Below are 17397 nucleotides of genomic sequence, written 5' to 3'. Positions count from 1 at the left end.
CCAATGGCCGGAGGGGGGAAGTAGGGGGCGGGGCCTCGTCTGGAAGGACACGCCCCTTCCATCCCAGGGCCAATGACGGGAGGGGAAGGGATGGGGCGGGGCCACAGACGTCAGGCCACGCCCCTTCAGCCCCCAGAGCCAACGGCAGAAGAGGGAGGGGGCGGGGCCTCGTCGGGAAGGACCCACCCCCTCAGTCCTCAGGGCCAATGGCCGGAGGGAGGGGCGTGGCCTCCTCGGTCAGGCCCTGCCCCCTCCACCCCTGCGGACCAATGGCGTCTGGGACAGGGGGCGGAGCCTCCTCGACTAGGCCCCACCCCTTCGACGGGGATTGGCCAGTGGTGGGAAGGGGGGGTGGGGAAGGAAGGGAGGGGGCAGGCCCACTATCAATCCATCAATTAATCGATTAATTATTCAATTAATTAATGTTGCTATTTGGTAAGCGCTCACTATGTGCAGAGCACTGTTCTAAGCCACTGGGGTAGACACAGGGTCATCAGGTTGTCCCCCATGGGGCTCCCGGTCTTCATCCCCATTTTCCAGATGAGGTCACTGAGGCCCAGAGAAGCGAAGTGACTGGCCCACAGTCACCCAGCTGCCAAGGGGCAGAGGCGGCATTCGAACCCGTCACCTCTGACTCCCCAGCCCGGGCTCTTTCCACTGAGCCACGCAGCTTCTCAAAGAACAGGATTATTAATATTAGAAGAGGGCAGAGTCACAGACGCCTTCCCTGCCCCTGACGAGCCGCCGGGAGGCCGGGGGCGGAGAGGAGCGTGCTGAGCGTCCCCCTCCGCGCCCACCAGATGCCCTGCAGAAGATCAAGGCCGTGGCCCAGAAGTCCAAGGTGGTGGCCGACCGCATCCGCCGTTTCTTCCGGGCCATCATGGACGGCGTCCAGCACGTGGGTGAGCGGCCGCACGTCCGCCGTGTGACCCCCCCCCCCCCCCCCCCCGGGGCAGGTCCCTTCTCTGGGCCTCGGTTTCCTCATCTGGAAGATGGGGATGCAGGCCGCCAACGCCACGTGGGGCAGGGACCGATTTGCTTGTACCCACCCCGGCGCTTAGCACGGCGCCCGGCACAGAATACGTGCTTAATAATAACGTCGGTATCCGAGGTGCAGAGCACCGTTCTAAGCGCTGGGGGAGAGACGGGGTCATCGGGTGGTCCCACGGGAGGCTCCCAGTTCATCCCCATTTGACAGAGGAGGTCACCGAGGCCCAGAGAAGTGAAGTGACCGGCCCACGGTCACCCAGCTGACAAGGGGCAGAGCCGGCATTCGAACCCACGACCCCTGACTCCCAAGCCCGGGCTCCTCCCACCGAGCCACGCTGTTTCTCTGTGTGCTTCACCAATTCCACACTTATTACCTCGTATCTACGCCGGTGCTCAGAGCGGTGCCGCGCACAGAGCGAGCGCTCACAAAGTACCGCAATCTATCGTCGTCGTCGTCATCACCTTTCTACCCCAGTGCTTAGAACAGCGCTTGGCACGGAGAAGCAGCGTGGCTCAGTGGAAAGAGCAGGGGCTTTGGAGTCAGAGGTCATGAGTTCGAATCCCAGCGCCGCCAGTTGTCAGCTGGGTGACTGTGGGCAAGTCACTTCTCTGGGCCTCAGTTTCCTCCTCTGTAAAATGGGGATCAAGAGGGCGAGCCCCACGTGGGACCACCTGACTCCCCTGTGTCTCCCCCGGGGCTTAGAACAGTGCTCTGCACACAGTAAGCGCTTAACGAATGCCAACGTTATCAGGAAGCGCTCCACAAATACCAAGGTGATTAGTTTACGGTGACGACCTGCTCCCGCCATCCCAGCTCACTGACCCACGGAAAGGGCCCGGGCTTGGGGGGGGGGGGGTGGGGGGGTCACAGGTCGTGAGTTCTACTCCCGCCAGCTGGGGGACCTCGGGCGAGTCCTTCGATGGTGTCGATCGAGCGCTCGCTAGGTGCACGGCGCTGGACTCAGCGCTTGGAACGGACGGATCGTCTGCCAGACGGGGACCGGGAGTCCCACGTGGGACATCCCGATGACCCCGTGTCTACCTCGGCGTTTAGAACGGCGCTGTGCACAGAGTGAGCGCTCGGCAAATGGCACCACTTAGTTGCTTTTGACGGCTGGGGCTTCTCCCGGCTCCCCGCCCCGACGTGCCCATCCTCGGGGACGGCGCCCACCGGGCCCACCTTCTTCCTCCGCCAGCCCGGGCGCTGCGCAACGTCTGGTACTGGTTGCGGCACATCGGGGAGGTGTGCAATAAGGAGCTGGGCGAGCCCTACCGGAAGTGCGCCCGCGTCTTCGACGGCGCCCAGGACAACTGTCTGCGCGCCCTGCCCGTCCTCTTCTTCCTCTGCTACGTGCTGGTGCCCTTCAAGGTGGTCCTCTGCGGGCTGGCCAATGGTGAGGAGGGAGCCCCCCCCCCCCCCCGCGCCCCAAGGGCTGCCCAGTGGGGAGCGGGGATCGGTTGGGGGGCACAGGCTGGCCAATGGGGAGGAGGGGGATCGGGTGGGGTCTGGGCGGGCTGGCCAATGGGGAGGAGGGATTAGTTGGGAGGGGGCACAGGCTGGCCAATGGGGAGGAAGGATTGCCTGGGGGGGCTCAGGCTGGCCAATGGGGAGGAGGGGGATCGGGTGGGGTCTAGGTGGGCTGGCCAATGGGGAGGAGGGATTAGTTGGGGGGGGGCACAGGCTGGCCAATGGGGAGAAGGGATTGGTTGGGGGGGGTTCAGGCTGGCCAATGGGGAGACGGGATTGGTTGGGGGGGGGGGCCCACAGGCTGGCCAATGGCGAGGAGGGAGTGGGGTGGGGCCCAAAGGTTGGCCAATGGTGAGGAGCGGAATTGGGTGGGGCCTAGGAGGGCTGGCCAATGGGGAGAAGGGATTGGCTGGGGGGGAGGGGGCACGGGCTGGCCAATGGGGAGGAGGGGAATTGGGTGGGGCCCAAAGGTTAGCCAATGGTGAGGAGGGGGATGGGGTGGGGCCTAGGTGGGCTGGCCAATGGGGAGGAGGGATTAGTTGGTGGGGGCACAGGCTGGCCAATGGGGAGAAGGGATTGGTTGGGGGGGGTTCAGGCTGGCCAATGGGGAGACGGGATTGGTTGGGGGGGGGGCCCTCAGGCTGGCCAATGGCGAGGAGGGAGTGGGGTGGGGCCCAAAGGTTGGCCAATGGTGAGGAGCGGAATTGGGTGGGGCCTAGGAGGGCTGGCCAATGGGGAGAAGGGATTGGTTGGGGGGGGCACGGGCTGGCCAATGGGGAGGAGGGGAATTGGGTGGGGCCCAAAGGTTAGCCAATGGTGAGGAGGGGGATGGGGTGGGGCCTAGGTGGGCTGGCCAATGGGGAGAAGGGATTGGCTGGGGGGGAGGGGGCACGGGCTGGCCAATGGGGAGGAGGGGGATTGGGAGGAGCCCAAAGGTTGGCCAATGGTGAAGCGGGAGGGGGTGGGACCACCTGAGGCCTGGCCAATGGGGAGAAGGGATTGGCTGGGGGGGGGGTTGGGCCCAAAGGTTGGCCATTGGCGAGGAGGGGAATTGGGTGGGGCCTAGGTGGGCTGGCCAATGGTGAGGTGGGAGGGGTATCTCCCCCAGCGCTTAGAACAGTGCTCTGCACATAGTAAGCGCTTAACAAATACCAGCATTATTATTATTATTATTATTATTATTATTATCATCATCATTAGACCGTGGGCCCGTTATTGGACAGGGATGATCTCTCTCTGTTGCGCAATTATACTCCCCAAACGCTTAGTACAGTGCACTAAGCGCTCAATAAATCCAACTGTATGAATGAATGAGTGAATAATAATAATAACGTTGGTATTTGTCAGGCGCTCACTATGTGCCGAGCACCGTCCTAAGCGCTGGGGGAGATACTGAGCAATCAGGCGGTCCCACGTGAGGCTCCCGGTTTTCCAGATGAGGTCGCTGAGGCCCAGAGAAGTGAAGCGACTCGCCCACGGTCACCCGGCTGACCGGGGGCGGGGCCGGGATTCGAACCCGTGACCTCTGACTCCCGAGCCCGGGCTCTCGCCCCCGAGCCGCGCCGTGGGTGGGACAGGGAGGCGGTCACTTGGGCGAGCCCGGTGGCCCCTCACGCCCTTCTCTCCGCCAGTGGCCCAGTTGTTCTGCCTCCTCCCGCGATACATCCAACCTTTCCTGCAGCGAACCGTCGGCATCCGTGAGTCTCCCCTCTCCCCTCCTCCCCCGTCCGCCGGTCCCTACCTTAGTGGCCGGAACCCGGGCCTGGGGGTCGAAGGTCGTGGGTTCTAATCCCGGTCTGCTGTGCGACCTCGGGTGAGTCGCCTGCCTTCCCTGGGCCTCGGTTTCCTCATCTGTCAAACGGGGATGGAGACGGCGAGCCCCTGGGGGACAGGGATTGGGTCCAACCCTTTTGCTTGGATCCACCCCAGCGCTTAGAACAGGGCCTGGCACCTAGTAACAAATGCCATCATCATCATTATTATTATTATTATTATTATTATTATTATTACCCCGCTTAAGGGAGCTCCCTCCAATTGCTGGCGTGGGGTGGATTTCGACGGCAAAGACCGTTGTCCTTTATTTCCTTTCTAACTGTAACACCAGTGGGATTTGTTAAGCGCTCACTACGTGCCGAGCACCGTTCTAAGCGCCGGGGGAGTTCCAGAGAAGCAGCGTGGCTCGGTGGCCAGAGCCCGGGGCCCGGGAGTCGGCGGTGGTGGGTTCTAATCCCGCCTCCGCCGCTTGTCGGCTGTGTGGCCTCGGGCGAGCCGCCTCACCTCTCTGCGCCTCAGTTCCCTCATCTGTCAAATGGGGAGGAAGACCGGAAGCCCCTCGGGGGACCACCCGATCACCTTGTATTGCCCCCCTCCGGCGCTCAGAGCGGTGCTTTGCACATAGTAAGCGCTTAACAAACGCCGACATCATTATTGTCATTATTTATCGAGTGCTTACCGCGTGCAGAGCTCTGTACTAAGCGCTCGGGAGAGGACGATTCGGCAGGCCCGGGCCCTTCCCACGGGGCCACGCCGCTTCTCTCTAATAATAATGATCACGTGGGTATTGGTGAAGCGCTTACTACGTGCCGAAGCACCGTTCCGGGGTCATCGGGCGGTCCCGCGTGAGGCTCGCGGGTTAATCCCCATTTGACAGATGAGATAACCGAGGCCCAGAGAAATGAATACTAATACCGTTGGTATTTGTTAAGCGCTCACTACGCGCCGAGCACCGTTCTGAGCCCCGGGGGAGAGCCAGGGGAACGAGGTGGTCCCCCGTGAGGCTCCCAGTCTTCACCCCCATTTGACAGAGGAGGGAACCGAGGCCCAGAGAAGCGACCCGGCCAGTCACCCGGCCGACGCGGGGCGGAGGCGGGATCCGAACCCGTGACCCCCGACTCCCAAACCCGGGCTCTTCCCGCGGAAGCCGCGCCGGGGAAAGAGCCCGGGCTTGGGGGGGTCGGAGGTCACGGCCCGATGACTCCGGGAAGAAGCGCTTAACAAACAGCCGCCGGCATCAGAGGCCCGGCGCGGCGCTCTCCGTCCATCCGACGGCCCCACGCCCCCCCGACCGCAGCGGCCGGCCCGCACGGCGCCCCGCGGCCGCCGCGTCGTCCCGTCGGGGCGCGCAGAGCCCCGTCCGAGGCGGAGCGTCTCCCCCGTCCCCCGCAGCCGTCCTCGACGTCGTCGGCCGCGTCCGCCGCCAGTTTGAGTTCAACGTGAGCGTCGGCCACCGCTTCCGCGTCGACCTCAACTCTTCGCGCAGCCTGTCGCAGGTGGCCTTCGACCTCCAGGAGGCCGTGGCCCTCAAGCTGCACCCGCTGCAAGAGGCCCTGGCCACGTTCAGCTACACCTCCAGCCTGGTGCTGGCCTACCTCTACGTCCAGTGAGGGCGCGGGGCCCCGGCCGGGCGGAGGGCGGGCACCCAGGGGGCGAGGCGCGGGTGCATGGCCCAGCCCTTCGTCCGGGGAGGGCAGGGGCGCCAGAGGGCGAGGAGCGGGTGCACGGCCCGGCTGTGCGTCCAGGGGGTCCCGGGCCCCGCCGTGGGTGACGGGGACCGGGGCGCGTCTCAGGGCCCTGCTCTACCGGCACCGCTACCTCCGCCACGACGACTTCGACAACATCTACATCAGCCGCCGCTTCCTGCGCATGGACGCGCTGCGCGCCCGCCTGGGGCTGCCCACCGTGCTGCCCCTCAGCGGCGCCGAGAGCTCCAGATACATCCTGCCCGGTAACGGGGGGGGGGGGGGGGGGGGGGGGGGGGCGCGGGTGTGCGCATGCGCCGGAGGGGCGGGGCGGCGGGGTGTGAAGGGCGGGGTCTGGGGGTGCGCGCGCAGCGGGGGGCGGGGCCGGGGATTGGAGGAGGGAGGGTTGGAGGGGCCGGGGCCGTCGTCGGAGGGGCGTGGTCTCGAGCGGGAGGGGAGGGGTTGGAGGGAGAGGGGGCGGGGCCAAGGGGGGGGCCTTGGGGGGTGCGCGCGCAGCAGGGGCGGGGATTGGAGGCCGAGAGGGCCGGAGGGGCGGGGCCAGAAGGGGGGAGGGGCGGGAGCGGGGTGTGCGCGCGCAGCAGGGGCGGGGCCCGCGCAGGAGGGGGCGTGGTCTAGAGCGGGAGGGATAGGAGGTCGAGGGGGCGGGGCCAAGGGGGCTTGGGGGTGTGCGCGCGCAGCAGGGGCGGGGCAGGAGGGGCGGGGCCAAGAGTAGGAGGGGCGGGCCCGCGGTGTGCGCGCGCGGCGAGGGCGGGGCCTAGTTGGGAGGGGCGTGGTCTCTAGGTGAAGGGGCGGGGCCGGGATGTGCGCGCGCGGCAGGGGCGGGGCCGAGGGCGGGAGGGGGCGTGCGCTTACCGTGTGCAGAGCACTGGACTAAGCGCTTGGTCTCATACCTCCTTGTCCGCGCTGCCGACCCCCTCGACGCCCCCGGCCCTGACCCTTAGGGTCCCCATGACCCCTTGGGCCCGACCCTTAGGGTCCCCACGACCCCCTGGGCCTGACCCTTTAGAGCTCTGTGACCCCCGGGCCTGACCCTTAGGGTCCCCACGACCCCTTAGGCCTGACCCTTAGAGCCTCCGTGACCCCCCTGGGCCTGACCCTTAAGGTCCCCACGACCCCCTGGGCCTGACCCTTAGGGTCCCCACGACCCCCTGGGCCTGACCCTTAGAGCCTCCGTGACCTCCTGGGCCTGACCCTTAGGGTCCCCACGACCCCCTGGGTCTGGCCCTTAGGGTCCCCACGACCCCTTGAGCCCGGCCCTTAGGGTCCCCACAACATCCTGGCCCCGGCCCTTAGGGTCTCCACGACTCCCCAGACCTGCCCTTAGGGTTTCCACGGCACCCCGCGCCTGACCCTTAGGGTCGTTCATTCAACTGTATTTATTGAGCGCTTACTGTGTGCAGAGCACTCTACTAAGCACTTGGAAAGTACAATTCGGGAACGGATAGAGACAATCCCTACCCAACAATGGGGTCCCCGTGCTCCCCTGGGCCCGAACTTTAGGGCCCACACGACTCCTTGGGCCCGACTCTTAGCGTCTCCACGACACCCTGTGTCCACGACCCCCTGGGCCCGACCCTTAGGGTCTCCACGACTCCCTGATCCCAACCCTTAGGGTCCCCGCGACTCCCCGGACCCGACCCCCGAGGGTCTCCCCGATGCCCCGGGCCCGACCCTTAGGGTCCCCGCGGCCCCCCGGGTCCCGGGCCCGGTCCCGCCCCTCAGGGTCCCCGTTCCTGACGCGGCTGGAGCGTCTGCGCTACACGGCTTCGCTCTTCAACCTGTTCCGCCACGTGCTGCTGGTGCTGCTGCTGGTGGCCCTGGACTATGCCATCTTCTGGCTCCTCGACCTGGCGCGATTCCACCTGCAGGGCGAGATCGTGGCCCGCAGTGAGGATCGCCCCGACCCCCGACCCCCGACCCCCGACCCCTCCCCACCCCCCCACAGGCCTCCGAGGGAGCCCCAAACTCCCCGCTTCTCGTCCCGCCTCCGCCTCTTCTCTGCCGGGAGACCCCGGGCGAGTCATTTCACTCCTCCGGGCCTCAGTTTCCTCAACTGTAAAACGAGGACTGAGACCGCGAGCCCCCAGGCGGGACGGGACCCGCGGGCGATCTGACTTGCTGGGATACGCCCCCCGCACTCGGTACGGCGCCTGGCGCGTAGTATGCGCTTCGGTACCATTATTTTAAGAGTGATGAAGTGTTCATTATAATAACCACAATTAAGGATGATGTTAATTATGCTAATTAGAACATCATACTCAATAATGATCATAATAATGACGATGGTATTTGTTATGCGTTTACTACGTGCCAACCACTGTTCTAAGCGCTGGGGGAGGTACAAGCTTCTCAGGTTGTCCCCGTCCCCCCCCCCGTTCTTAGCCCCCATTTTCCAGATGAGGTAACTGAGGCACAAGGGAAGTGACGTGGCTTGCCCAAAGTCACACAGCTGACAAGTGACCCCGGTGGGATTAGAACCCACGACCTCTACCTTCCCAGCCCCGTGCCCTTGCCACTGAGCCACGCTGCATCCCCCGTGAGTTATAAATAAATGTAAATGACAAATACTTAAATATAAATGACAGGTAAACATGAGAAATGAAAATAGGAATAAAAACAAATATAAATGATTAATTATTCATTCGAATAACGCTAACAGACGCCGCAGTTTTTGAGCCGCAGCGTGGCCTGGTGGGTAGAGCGCGGGCCGGGGTGTCAGAACAACCCGGTTTCTATAGAGGAACCAGCGTGGCTCAGTGGAAGGAGCCCGGGCTTGGGAGGTCACGGGTTCGAATCCCGGCTCTGCCCCTTGTCAGCTGGGTGACTGTGGGCAGGTCACTTCGCTTCTCTGGGCCTCAGTTCCCTCATCTGGAAAATGGGGATTAACTGTGAGCCCCACGTGGGACAACCCGATGACCCCGTATCTCCCCCCAGCGCTTAGAACAGTGCTCTGCACATAGTAAGCGCTCAACGAATACCAACATCATTATTCCCGACTCTGCCGCTTGTCTGCTGTGTGATCTTGGGCAGGTCACTGGCACATAGTAAGCGCTTAACAAACACCATTAACGGATACCATTATTTAATTTCTTTGTGCCTCAGTGTCCTCGACTATTCATCCCTTTCATTTCATTCAATCGTATTTATGGAGCGCCTACGGCGTGCAGAGCCCTGTACGGAGCGCTTCCGTGGGATCCCGGGCGTGCCGTTGAACTTCTCCGTGCCTCAGTTTCCTCGACCATCCATTCAAGCGTATTTATTGAGCGCCTACTGCGTGCAGAGCCCTGTGCGCAGCGCTTCCGTGGGATCCTGGGCGTGCCGTTTAACTTCTCCGTGCCTCAGTTTCCTCGACTTCATTCAATCGTATTTGTTGGGCGCTTACGGCATGCAGAGCACTGTACCAAGCGCTCGGAAAGTACAATTCGGCGACAGGTAGAGACCATCCCTACCCGACGGCGGGCTCGGGGTCTAGAAAATGACAGTGAAGACGGTGAGCCCCGTGTGGGACGGGGACCGCGTCCGACCCGATTAGCTTCCATCCACCCCAACGCTTAGTAGAGTGCCCGGCACGTGGTGGGCGCCTAACTAATACCGCTTAGAGGAGAACAGAATCCAGGAAGAGACCCCGGGGACCCCAGCCGCCCTCTCCCCCCCCCGTCCCCAGGCCCGGTGGTGGCGACGGTGACGGTGGAGGGGAGCGGCTACACGGGCGAGATCTACCGGGACCTCGTGTCGGCCTTCGAGGCCCTGCAACGGGGCAACGTCAGCGTCCTGTCGAAGCGCTGCCTTCTCCGGCCGTCCGAGCCCGACTACACCGGCTACTCCCTCATCGGTGACCCTCCCTCTTCCTCCCCTTCCTCCTCCTCCTCCCGTGGGCTGCTGGGGGGGGGGGGCGGCGGGCCGCCGCGGGGGGAGCGGGGAGGTGAGTTCTAGGAGGAGGGGCGGCCCCGGGGGGGGGGGGGGGTCGGTGGGATCCCCGGAGATGGAGAAGCAGCGTGGCTCAGTGGAAAGAGGCTTGGGAGGCCGAGGTCATGGGTTCGAATCCCGGCTCCGCCCCCGCTCAGCTGGGTGACTGTGGGCGAGTCGCTTCGCTGGGCCTCAGTTTCCTCATCTGGGGGAGAAGAGTGGGAACCTCGCGTGGGTCCACCCGATGGCCCCGTATCTCCCCCAGCGCTCAGAACAGTGCTCTGCACATGGTAAGCGCTTAACAAATACCAACATCGTCATCCCCGGGGGTGTCACCTACCCTGTCGGTAGGCCTCATGTACGGCGTCTGCTTCTGCATCACCCTGGTGGGTTCCTACGTGGGACGGCTCCGGAGGGTCATCTGTGCCTCCTATTACCCCTCGCGGGAGCAGGTGAGACGTCCCGGGAGGGGCTGGGGGGGGGGGGCCGGGAAAAGCCCCCCCCCCCCGCCCCCCAGGGCGGGCTTGGGAGTCCGAGGTCGTGGGTTCTAATCCCGGCTCCGCCCCTTGTCAGCTCGGTGACTCTGGGCCAGTCGCTTCTGCGGGCCTCAGTTCCCTCATCTGGAAAATGGGGATTAAATCCGGGAGCCCCACGGGGGACAACCCGGTGGCCTTGTATCTCCCCCGGCGCTTAGAACGGTGCTTGGCACCTAGTAAGCGCTCAACAAAGACCATCATCGTGATTGTTACGATTCCCTGGGCCTCCGTTCCCTCATCCGTAAAATGGGGATGAAGACTGTGAGCCCCGCTTGGGACGGGGACGGTGTCCGACCCGATCTGCTTGGATCCACCCCAGCCTGGCACCCAGGGAGCGCCTGACAGAAGCCGTTATTCTTCTTCTCTGGGCCTCGGGTCCCTCGTCTGTCAAATGGGGATGAAGACTGGGAGTCCCACGCGGGACGGCCCGATGACCCTGGATCTCCCCCAGCGCTTAGGAAGCGCTTCAGAAAGGCCAACATTATTATTACGACGCTACAGGAGCGGATCATATACCTGTACAACCTGCTGTTGGCGCGTCGAAGCCGGCTCCCGGCGGTGCTGTTCCGGGCGGCCCGGCGGCGCTCGGCCGACCAGGGCCAGACCGGCGTCCTCTTCGTGCTCATGGCCAAGTGAGCGGGGCCCGGGAGGACGGGTCCGGCGGTCAGAGCGACCCCCCCGAGCCCAACGGGACGGGAGGCCCCCGGGGAGGGTCCGGGCGGCTCCGCGTGGGGTCGGGGGGGGGGGGCGGGTGGGGAGGCCGCGGGGAGGGGTCCGGGACGACCCCTCCACCCGGCCCTCCCAGATTTCCTCGTCTGGCCCGGTTGCTGCGGCCCCTCCGGCTGCAGCGGGCCTGCTGTCTGGCCTGCGGGAGACCCCGACCCGACGGGGCCGGGGAGAACTTCGTGGCCTGCAGCACCCCGGGCTGCCGTGGTAGGACCCTGGACGCGACGGCGGGGGGGCCGGGAGGAGGGCGAGGGGTGGGGGGTGGGGGGGGGGTCCCCTGAGTATTCCCCAACAATCCTAATGGCGCTGGTATTTGTCAAGCGCTTACTAGGTGCCAAGCACTGCTCTAAGCGCTGGGGGAGATCCAAGGTCATCACGTTGTCCCACGTGGGACTCCCGGTCTTCATCCCCATTTGGCAGATGAGGGAACTGAGGCACGGAGGATACTACTAATAAGAATAATGGCATTTGTTAAGCACTCGCTCTGTGCCAGCCTCTGTACTAAGCGCTGGGGGGGGGGGTTCCGAGCAAAGCGGGTTGGACTCGGTCCCACGTGGGGCTCACAAGGCTCGATCGCCATTTTACAGATGAGGTCACTGAGGCCCGGAGAAGCGAAATAATAATGATAATAATCACAATGTTATATGTTAAGTCTCAATCCCCATTTTACAGGTGAGGTCACTGAGGCCCAGAGAAGTGAAATAATAATAATAATAATAACAATAATGATATTTGTTATAATAATAATAATAACAATGATGATATTTGTTAAGTCTCAATCCCCATTTTACAGGTGAGGTCACTGAGGCCCAGAGAAGTGAAATAATAATAATAATAACGATGTTATTTGTTAAGTCTTGATCCCCATTTTACAGATGAGGTCACTAAGGCCCAGAGCAGTGAAGTGACTTGCCCAAAGTCACAGAGGTGACAAGCGGGGGAGCCGGGATCAGAACCCACGTCCCCTGACTCCCAAGCCCGGGCGCTTGCCGCTGAGCCAACGCTGCTCCTTCCTTTACATACCCTCTAATGCCGAGAGCCCGGACCTGGGAGTCAGAGGTCGTGGGTTCTAATCCCGACTCCTTAACTTGTCTGCTGTGTGACCTTGGGCGAGTCACTTCGCTTCTCTGGACCTCAGTTCCCTCCTCTGTCAAATGGGGATGAAGACCGGGAGCCCCACGGGGGGACCTAGCCTGTGTCCACCCCAGCGCTTAGTACAGTGCCCGGCACATAGTAGGCGCTGAACAAGTGCCATCATTACTATTAATCTTGCCATCAGTCTAGCGTTCTGGGATTTGCATACGGGTGGTCATTTGCATACCGCTTTCTCATTTGCATAAAAGCCATCCTTCGCCATCTGCTCCGTCTTCCGCCGGGCTCCCTCATTTGCATGCCGTCCCCTCATTTGCAAGCAGCCCTTTTATTTGCATACTACGCTCATTTGCATGCCCCCCCCCTCCGTCGCCCCGTTCGGTGATTTGCCTACCGCCTGTCATTTGCATACTGCCCTCTCATTTGCCCGATTCCTCTGTACGCGCAAGCCCTCATTTGCACATCACCCTCTCATTGGCCAGGCTCCTCATTTGCATACCAGTCATTCATTCATGCATTCGGGCGTATTTACTGAGCGCCTACTGCTGGCGAAGCACTGTACTCAGCGAGTCAGCTGGGTGACGGCGGGCCGCTCACTTCCCTTCTCTGGGCCTCAGTTCCCTCATCTGTCCAATGGGGATGAAGACCGTCAGCCCCCCGGGGGACCACCCACCTGATCAGAATAATGTTGCTATCTCTTAAGCGCTTACTATGTGCCGAGCACTGTTCTAAGCGCTGGGGGAGATCCAGGGTCATCGGTTTGTCCCACGTCTTCATCCCCATTTGACAGATGAGGGGAACTGAGGCCCAGAGAAGTGAAGTGACTCGCCCACGGTCACCCAGCTGACAAGGGGCAGAGCCGGGAGTCGAACCCATGACCTCTGATAAACTTCTACCGCCCCCAGCGCTTAGAACAGCGCTTGGCACCTAGTAAGCGCTGAGCAAATAGCAGCGTGGTTCAGTGGGAAGAGCCCGGGCTGGGGAGTCAGAGGTCGTGGGTTCTAATCCCTCCCCCGCCACTCGTCGGCTGTGTGACCTTGGGCAAGCCACTAAGCTTCTCCGGGCCTCAGTTCCCTCATCCGTCAAATGGGGGTGAAGACTGGGAGCCCCACGGGGGACAACCTGCCCACCTTGTATCTCCCCCAGTGCTTAGAATAGTGCCTGGCACCTAGTAAGCGCTTAACAAATTGCATTATTACTATTATTTTTATCTCCACTCATTTCCATCCCCGACCCGGGGGGGGGGGGGGGGGGGGAGGGCCGGGACGGGGAGGGTCGGAGCATCATTTCCCGCCCCAGCGATGGGTGGATCCGCTGTACTGGACTCCCCCGAGCGCTTCGCACGGGGCTCAGCCCGCGGTAAGCGCTCAATACGTACGATGGAAAGAAGACTTTGGGAGACGACGGGGGTCTTGACGCCCCCTCCCCTGGCCAGGCCTCTTCTGCCCCGAGTGCTTTCGGCTGCTGGACAACTGCTGCTCCGTGTGCTCAGCCCCGCTCATCGTCCAGGGGGGCCTGGACCTGGAGCTGTGAGTGACGCCCCCCGCCCGGGGGCGGGGGTCGCGGGCTGGGAGGGGGCGGCAGGCAGCCCCCCACCCCCTCCCCAGACTCTAAACTGGTGGTGGGCCCGGAATGGGTCGATTTAGGACTGGCCGTGTGACCCTGGGCAAGTCGTTTCCTTCCCCTGGGCCTCAGTTCCCTCATCTGCAAAATGGGGATGGAGACTGGGAGCCCCACGGGGGACGGGGGCCTCTGTCCAACCTGATGAACTCAGATAATAATAATGAAGGTATCTGTTAAGCGCTTACTATGTGCAGAGCACTGTTCTAAGCGCTGGGGGGAGATCCAGGGTCATCAGGCTGTCCCACGTGAGGCTCACGGTTAATCCCCATTTTGCAGATGAGGGAACTGAGGCACAGAGAAGTGAAGTGAGTTGCCCACAGTCACCCAGCTGACAGGTGGCAGAGGCGGGATTCGAACTCATGACCTCTGACTCCCAAGCCCGGGCTCTTCCCACCGAGTTGGTGATGGGATTTCTTAAGCGCTTACTATGTGCCGAGCACTGTTCGTAGCGCCGAATCCACCCCAACGCTTAGAGCAGTGCCTGGCACCTAGTAAGCCCTTAACAAATACCATAATTATTATAGTGTATTCTCCCGAGCGTTTGCTGCAGTGCTCTGCACACCGTAAGCGCTCAATAAATACGATAGAATGAATGCTGTGCTCTCCCAAGCGCTTAGGAGAGTGCTCTGCACACCGTAGGAGCTTAATAAGTGATCGAGTGAATGACTATCGTCCTCTCCCAAGCGCTTAGGAGAGTGCTCCGCACACAGTAAGCGTTCAGTCAGTAGGACTGAATGACTCTTGTCCTCTCCCAAGCGTTCAGTCCAGTGCTGCGCACACAGTAAGCGCTCAATAGGATGGAAGGAAGGAAGGAAGGAAGGAAGGAAGGAAGGAAGGAAGGAAGGAAGGAAGGAAGGAAGGAAGGAAGGAATGAGTGCCGTCCTCTCCCAAGCGCTTAGGAGAGTGCTCCGCACACAGTAAGCGTTCAATCAGTAGGACTGAATGACTCTTGTCCTCTCCCAAGCGTTCAGTCCAGTGCTGCGCACACAGTAAGCGCTCAATAAGATGGAATGAAGGAAGGAAGGAAGGAAGGAAGGAAGGAAGGAAGGAAGGAAGGAAGGAAGGAAGGAAGGAAGGAAGGAAGGAAGGAAGGAAGGAAGGAAGGAAGGAAGGAAGGAAGGAAGGAATGAATGAAGGAGTGCCGTCCTCTCCCAAGCGCTTAGGAGAGTGCTCCGCGCACAGTAAGCGTTCAAGAAACACGACTGGATGAGTGCACGACCGTGGTCCTCTCCCAAGCGCTCAGTCCAGTGCTCCGCACCCGCAGGATGGAATGAACTCCTTCATCCCTGCGTTCCTTCGGTCACTCATGCAGCCCCTGGGATTTACTGAGCGCCTACCCTGCGCGGGGCGCTCGGAAAGTCCCATTCGGCACGGCCTGAAGGAGGGAGGTGCTCTCCCAAGCGCCGGGTGCAGAGGAAGCGCTCGGTAAGTAGGCCGGCCTGATGGAAAGCGCCCCTTCCCCGGCTCAGGGACTCGAGCGACGAGGAGCCGGTCAACCTGTGGCGAGCGGCGGCCCGCGGCCTGGAGGGCGAACGCAGGCGGCTGCTGCGGAGGAAGGTGCGGGACTTTCTGCGCAACGCTGGAACCCACTCCCTCCGCCTCGGCTCCAGGTAACGACCCCCCCCCACCCCCCACCCCCCCCGCCGCTCGCTTCACGGTTCCGCTCACCCGTCGGTGCTACTTGCTAAGCGCTTACTATGGGCCGGGGGCGGAAGGCAGAAGGACCCGGGTGCTGATTCTGGTCCACGCTGGGTGACCGGGGGCGAGTCACTTCCCTTCTCTGGGCCTCAGTGGCCTCATCTGGCAAATGGGGCTGAATAATAATAATAATGATGGCATTCGTGAAGCGCTTCCTATGTGCCGAGCACTGTTCTCTAAGCAGCGCTGGGGGAGACCCAGGGGAACCAGGTCGTCCCACGTGGGGCTCCCAGTCTTCCTTCCCCATTTGACGGACGAGGGAACTGAGGCACCGAGAAGTGAAGCGACTGGCCCACAGTCACCCAGCTGACAGGTGGCCGAGCCGGGATTCGAACCCATGACCTCCTGACGCCCAAGCCCGGGCTCTTTCCACTGAGCCTCACGGGGGACCACCGGGTCACCTTGTATCCTCTCCAGCGCTTAGCACATAGTAAGCGCTTAACGAATACCATCATCATCGTTATCATCATCGTGATCCGCTGGGCCTCAGTTCCCTCCCCCAGCGCTTAGAACAGTGCCGGGCACATAGTAAGCGCTTAACAGATACCAACAGTATTATTATTATTATTATTATTATTATTAATTCTCGGGGCCTCAGTCCCCTCATCTGTCAAATGGGGAGTGAAACTGTGAACCCCCTGTGGGACGGGGACTGCGTCCAACCCAATTGGCTCGTATCCAGCCCAGCGTTTAGTACACTGCCCGGCACATAGTAAGCACTTTACAAATGCAAGAATTATGGTTATTACAAGCAAATCGGGTTGGACCCCCGTGGGGCTCCCGGTCTCCATCCCCATTTGACAGATGAGGGAACTGAGGCCCAGGGAAGGGAAGTGACTCGCCCAAGGCCGCACAACAGACAAGGGGCAGGGGCGGGATTAGAACCCACGACCTTGTGACTCTCGGGCTCTGTGCGCTCTGCCGTGCTGCTTCCCCTCTCGCAGGCGCTTAGTAGAGTGCTCGGCCCGCAGTAAGCGCTCCATACAAACGATCGAATGAGTAATAATAATAATAGCAATAATTTGGGTACGCGGTAAGCGCTTACTCTGTGCTAAGCGCTGCGTGAGCGGGGCGGCTCCGGAGGGGCTGATTCGGGGCTCCCCAGGGAGCGCTCATCACTGGACCGAGCAGAAACCTTTTCCGGGAGTAAGTGCCATCGATCGACCATCCATCGATCGAATGGGAGAAGCAGCGCGGCTCCGTGGCAAGAGCCCGGGCTGGGGAGTCGGAGGGCGTGGGTTCAAATCCCGCCTCGGCCGCCGGGCGGCTGTGGGACTGTGGGCGAGTCACTTCACTCCGCTGGGCCTCGGTTCCCTCATCCGTCCAATGGGGATGAAGACTGGGAGTTCTTCATCACCACCCGATGACCCTGTACCTCCCCCAGCGCTCCGGACAGGGCTGGGCACCTAGCGTGGCTCAGTGGCAAGAGCCCGGGCTGGGGAGGCAGAGGTCATGGGTTCGAATCCCGCCTCCGCCCCTTGTCAGCTGGGTGACCGTGGGCGGGTCACCTCACTCCTCGGGGGCCTCAGTTTCCTCCTCTGTCAAAGGGGGATGAAGACCGTGAGCCCCACGGGGGGCGGGGGTGCCTGATGACCCCGGATTCTCCCCCAGCGCTTAGAGCAGCGCTCTGCACATAGGAGGCGCTTAACAGATACCAACATCATCATTATGTGTTTTCTCCGATGATGACGATGAGCAGCAGCAGCAGCAGCAGCAGCAGCAGCGAGGAGGGTCCCGGGGGCGACACGGGCACCCCCCGCGACGGGGCCCGGCCCGTCTTCGTCCCCTTCCCCCCCTTCTCCTTCGCCGCCCCCTCCCCGCCCTAAAGAAGGCACCGGACGCCGCTCCTTTACCGAATCTTAAATTATTATTCCCACAA

At 62.1% G+C, this 17397-nt stretch overlaps 1 protein-coding gene across 6 annotated transcripts in view; it reads left to right on the top strand.

The window, feature by feature from the left end:
- The window catches only part of DCST2 (DC-STAMP domain containing 2), a 21359-nt gene extending 3962 nt beyond the window's left edge, over nucleotides 1–17397 (top strand). The window contains exons 3-15 of one of the 6 annotated variants that reach the window (XM_039910934.1): nucleotides 801–902; nucleotides 2187–2384; nucleotides 4090–4155; nucleotides 5624–5837; nucleotides 6025–6182; nucleotides 7660–7824; nucleotides 9602–9769; nucleotides 10195–10295; nucleotides 10881–11011; nucleotides 11185–11312; nucleotides 13633–13726; nucleotides 15290–15430; nucleotides 17215–17397. In XM_039910934.1, the coding sequence (XP_039766868.1) occupies nucleotides 801–902; nucleotides 2187–2384; nucleotides 4090–4155; nucleotides 5624–5837; nucleotides 6025–6182; nucleotides 7660–7824; nucleotides 9602–9769; nucleotides 10195–10295; nucleotides 10881–11011; nucleotides 11185–11312; nucleotides 13633–13726; nucleotides 15290–15430; nucleotides 17215–17344 (1796 nt within the window). In that variant the 3' untranslated portion in view covers nucleotides 17345–17397. Of the gene's footprint in view, nucleotides 1–800; nucleotides 903–2186; nucleotides 2385–4089; nucleotides 4156–5623; nucleotides 5838–6024; nucleotides 6183–7659; nucleotides 7825–9601; nucleotides 9770–10194; nucleotides 10296–10880; nucleotides 11012–11184; nucleotides 11313–13632; nucleotides 13727–15289; nucleotides 15431–17155 lie in introns of all 6 variants that reach the window. The other 5 variants (XM_039910936.1, XM_039910937.1, XM_039910938.1 and 2 more) reach the window with 5 other exon arrangements.

This window comes from Ornithorhynchus anatinus, chromosome X5 (assembly GCF_004115215.2).
Source record: "Ornithorhynchus anatinus isolate Pmale09 chromosome X5, mOrnAna1.pri.v4, whole genome shotgun sequence".
NCBI lineage: Eukaryota > Metazoa > Chordata > Mammalia > Monotremata > Ornithorhynchidae > Ornithorhynchus > Ornithorhynchus anatinus.
Note: the sequence above shows the minus strand (reverse complement) of the source record. Positions and strands in the feature narration are given on the sequence as shown.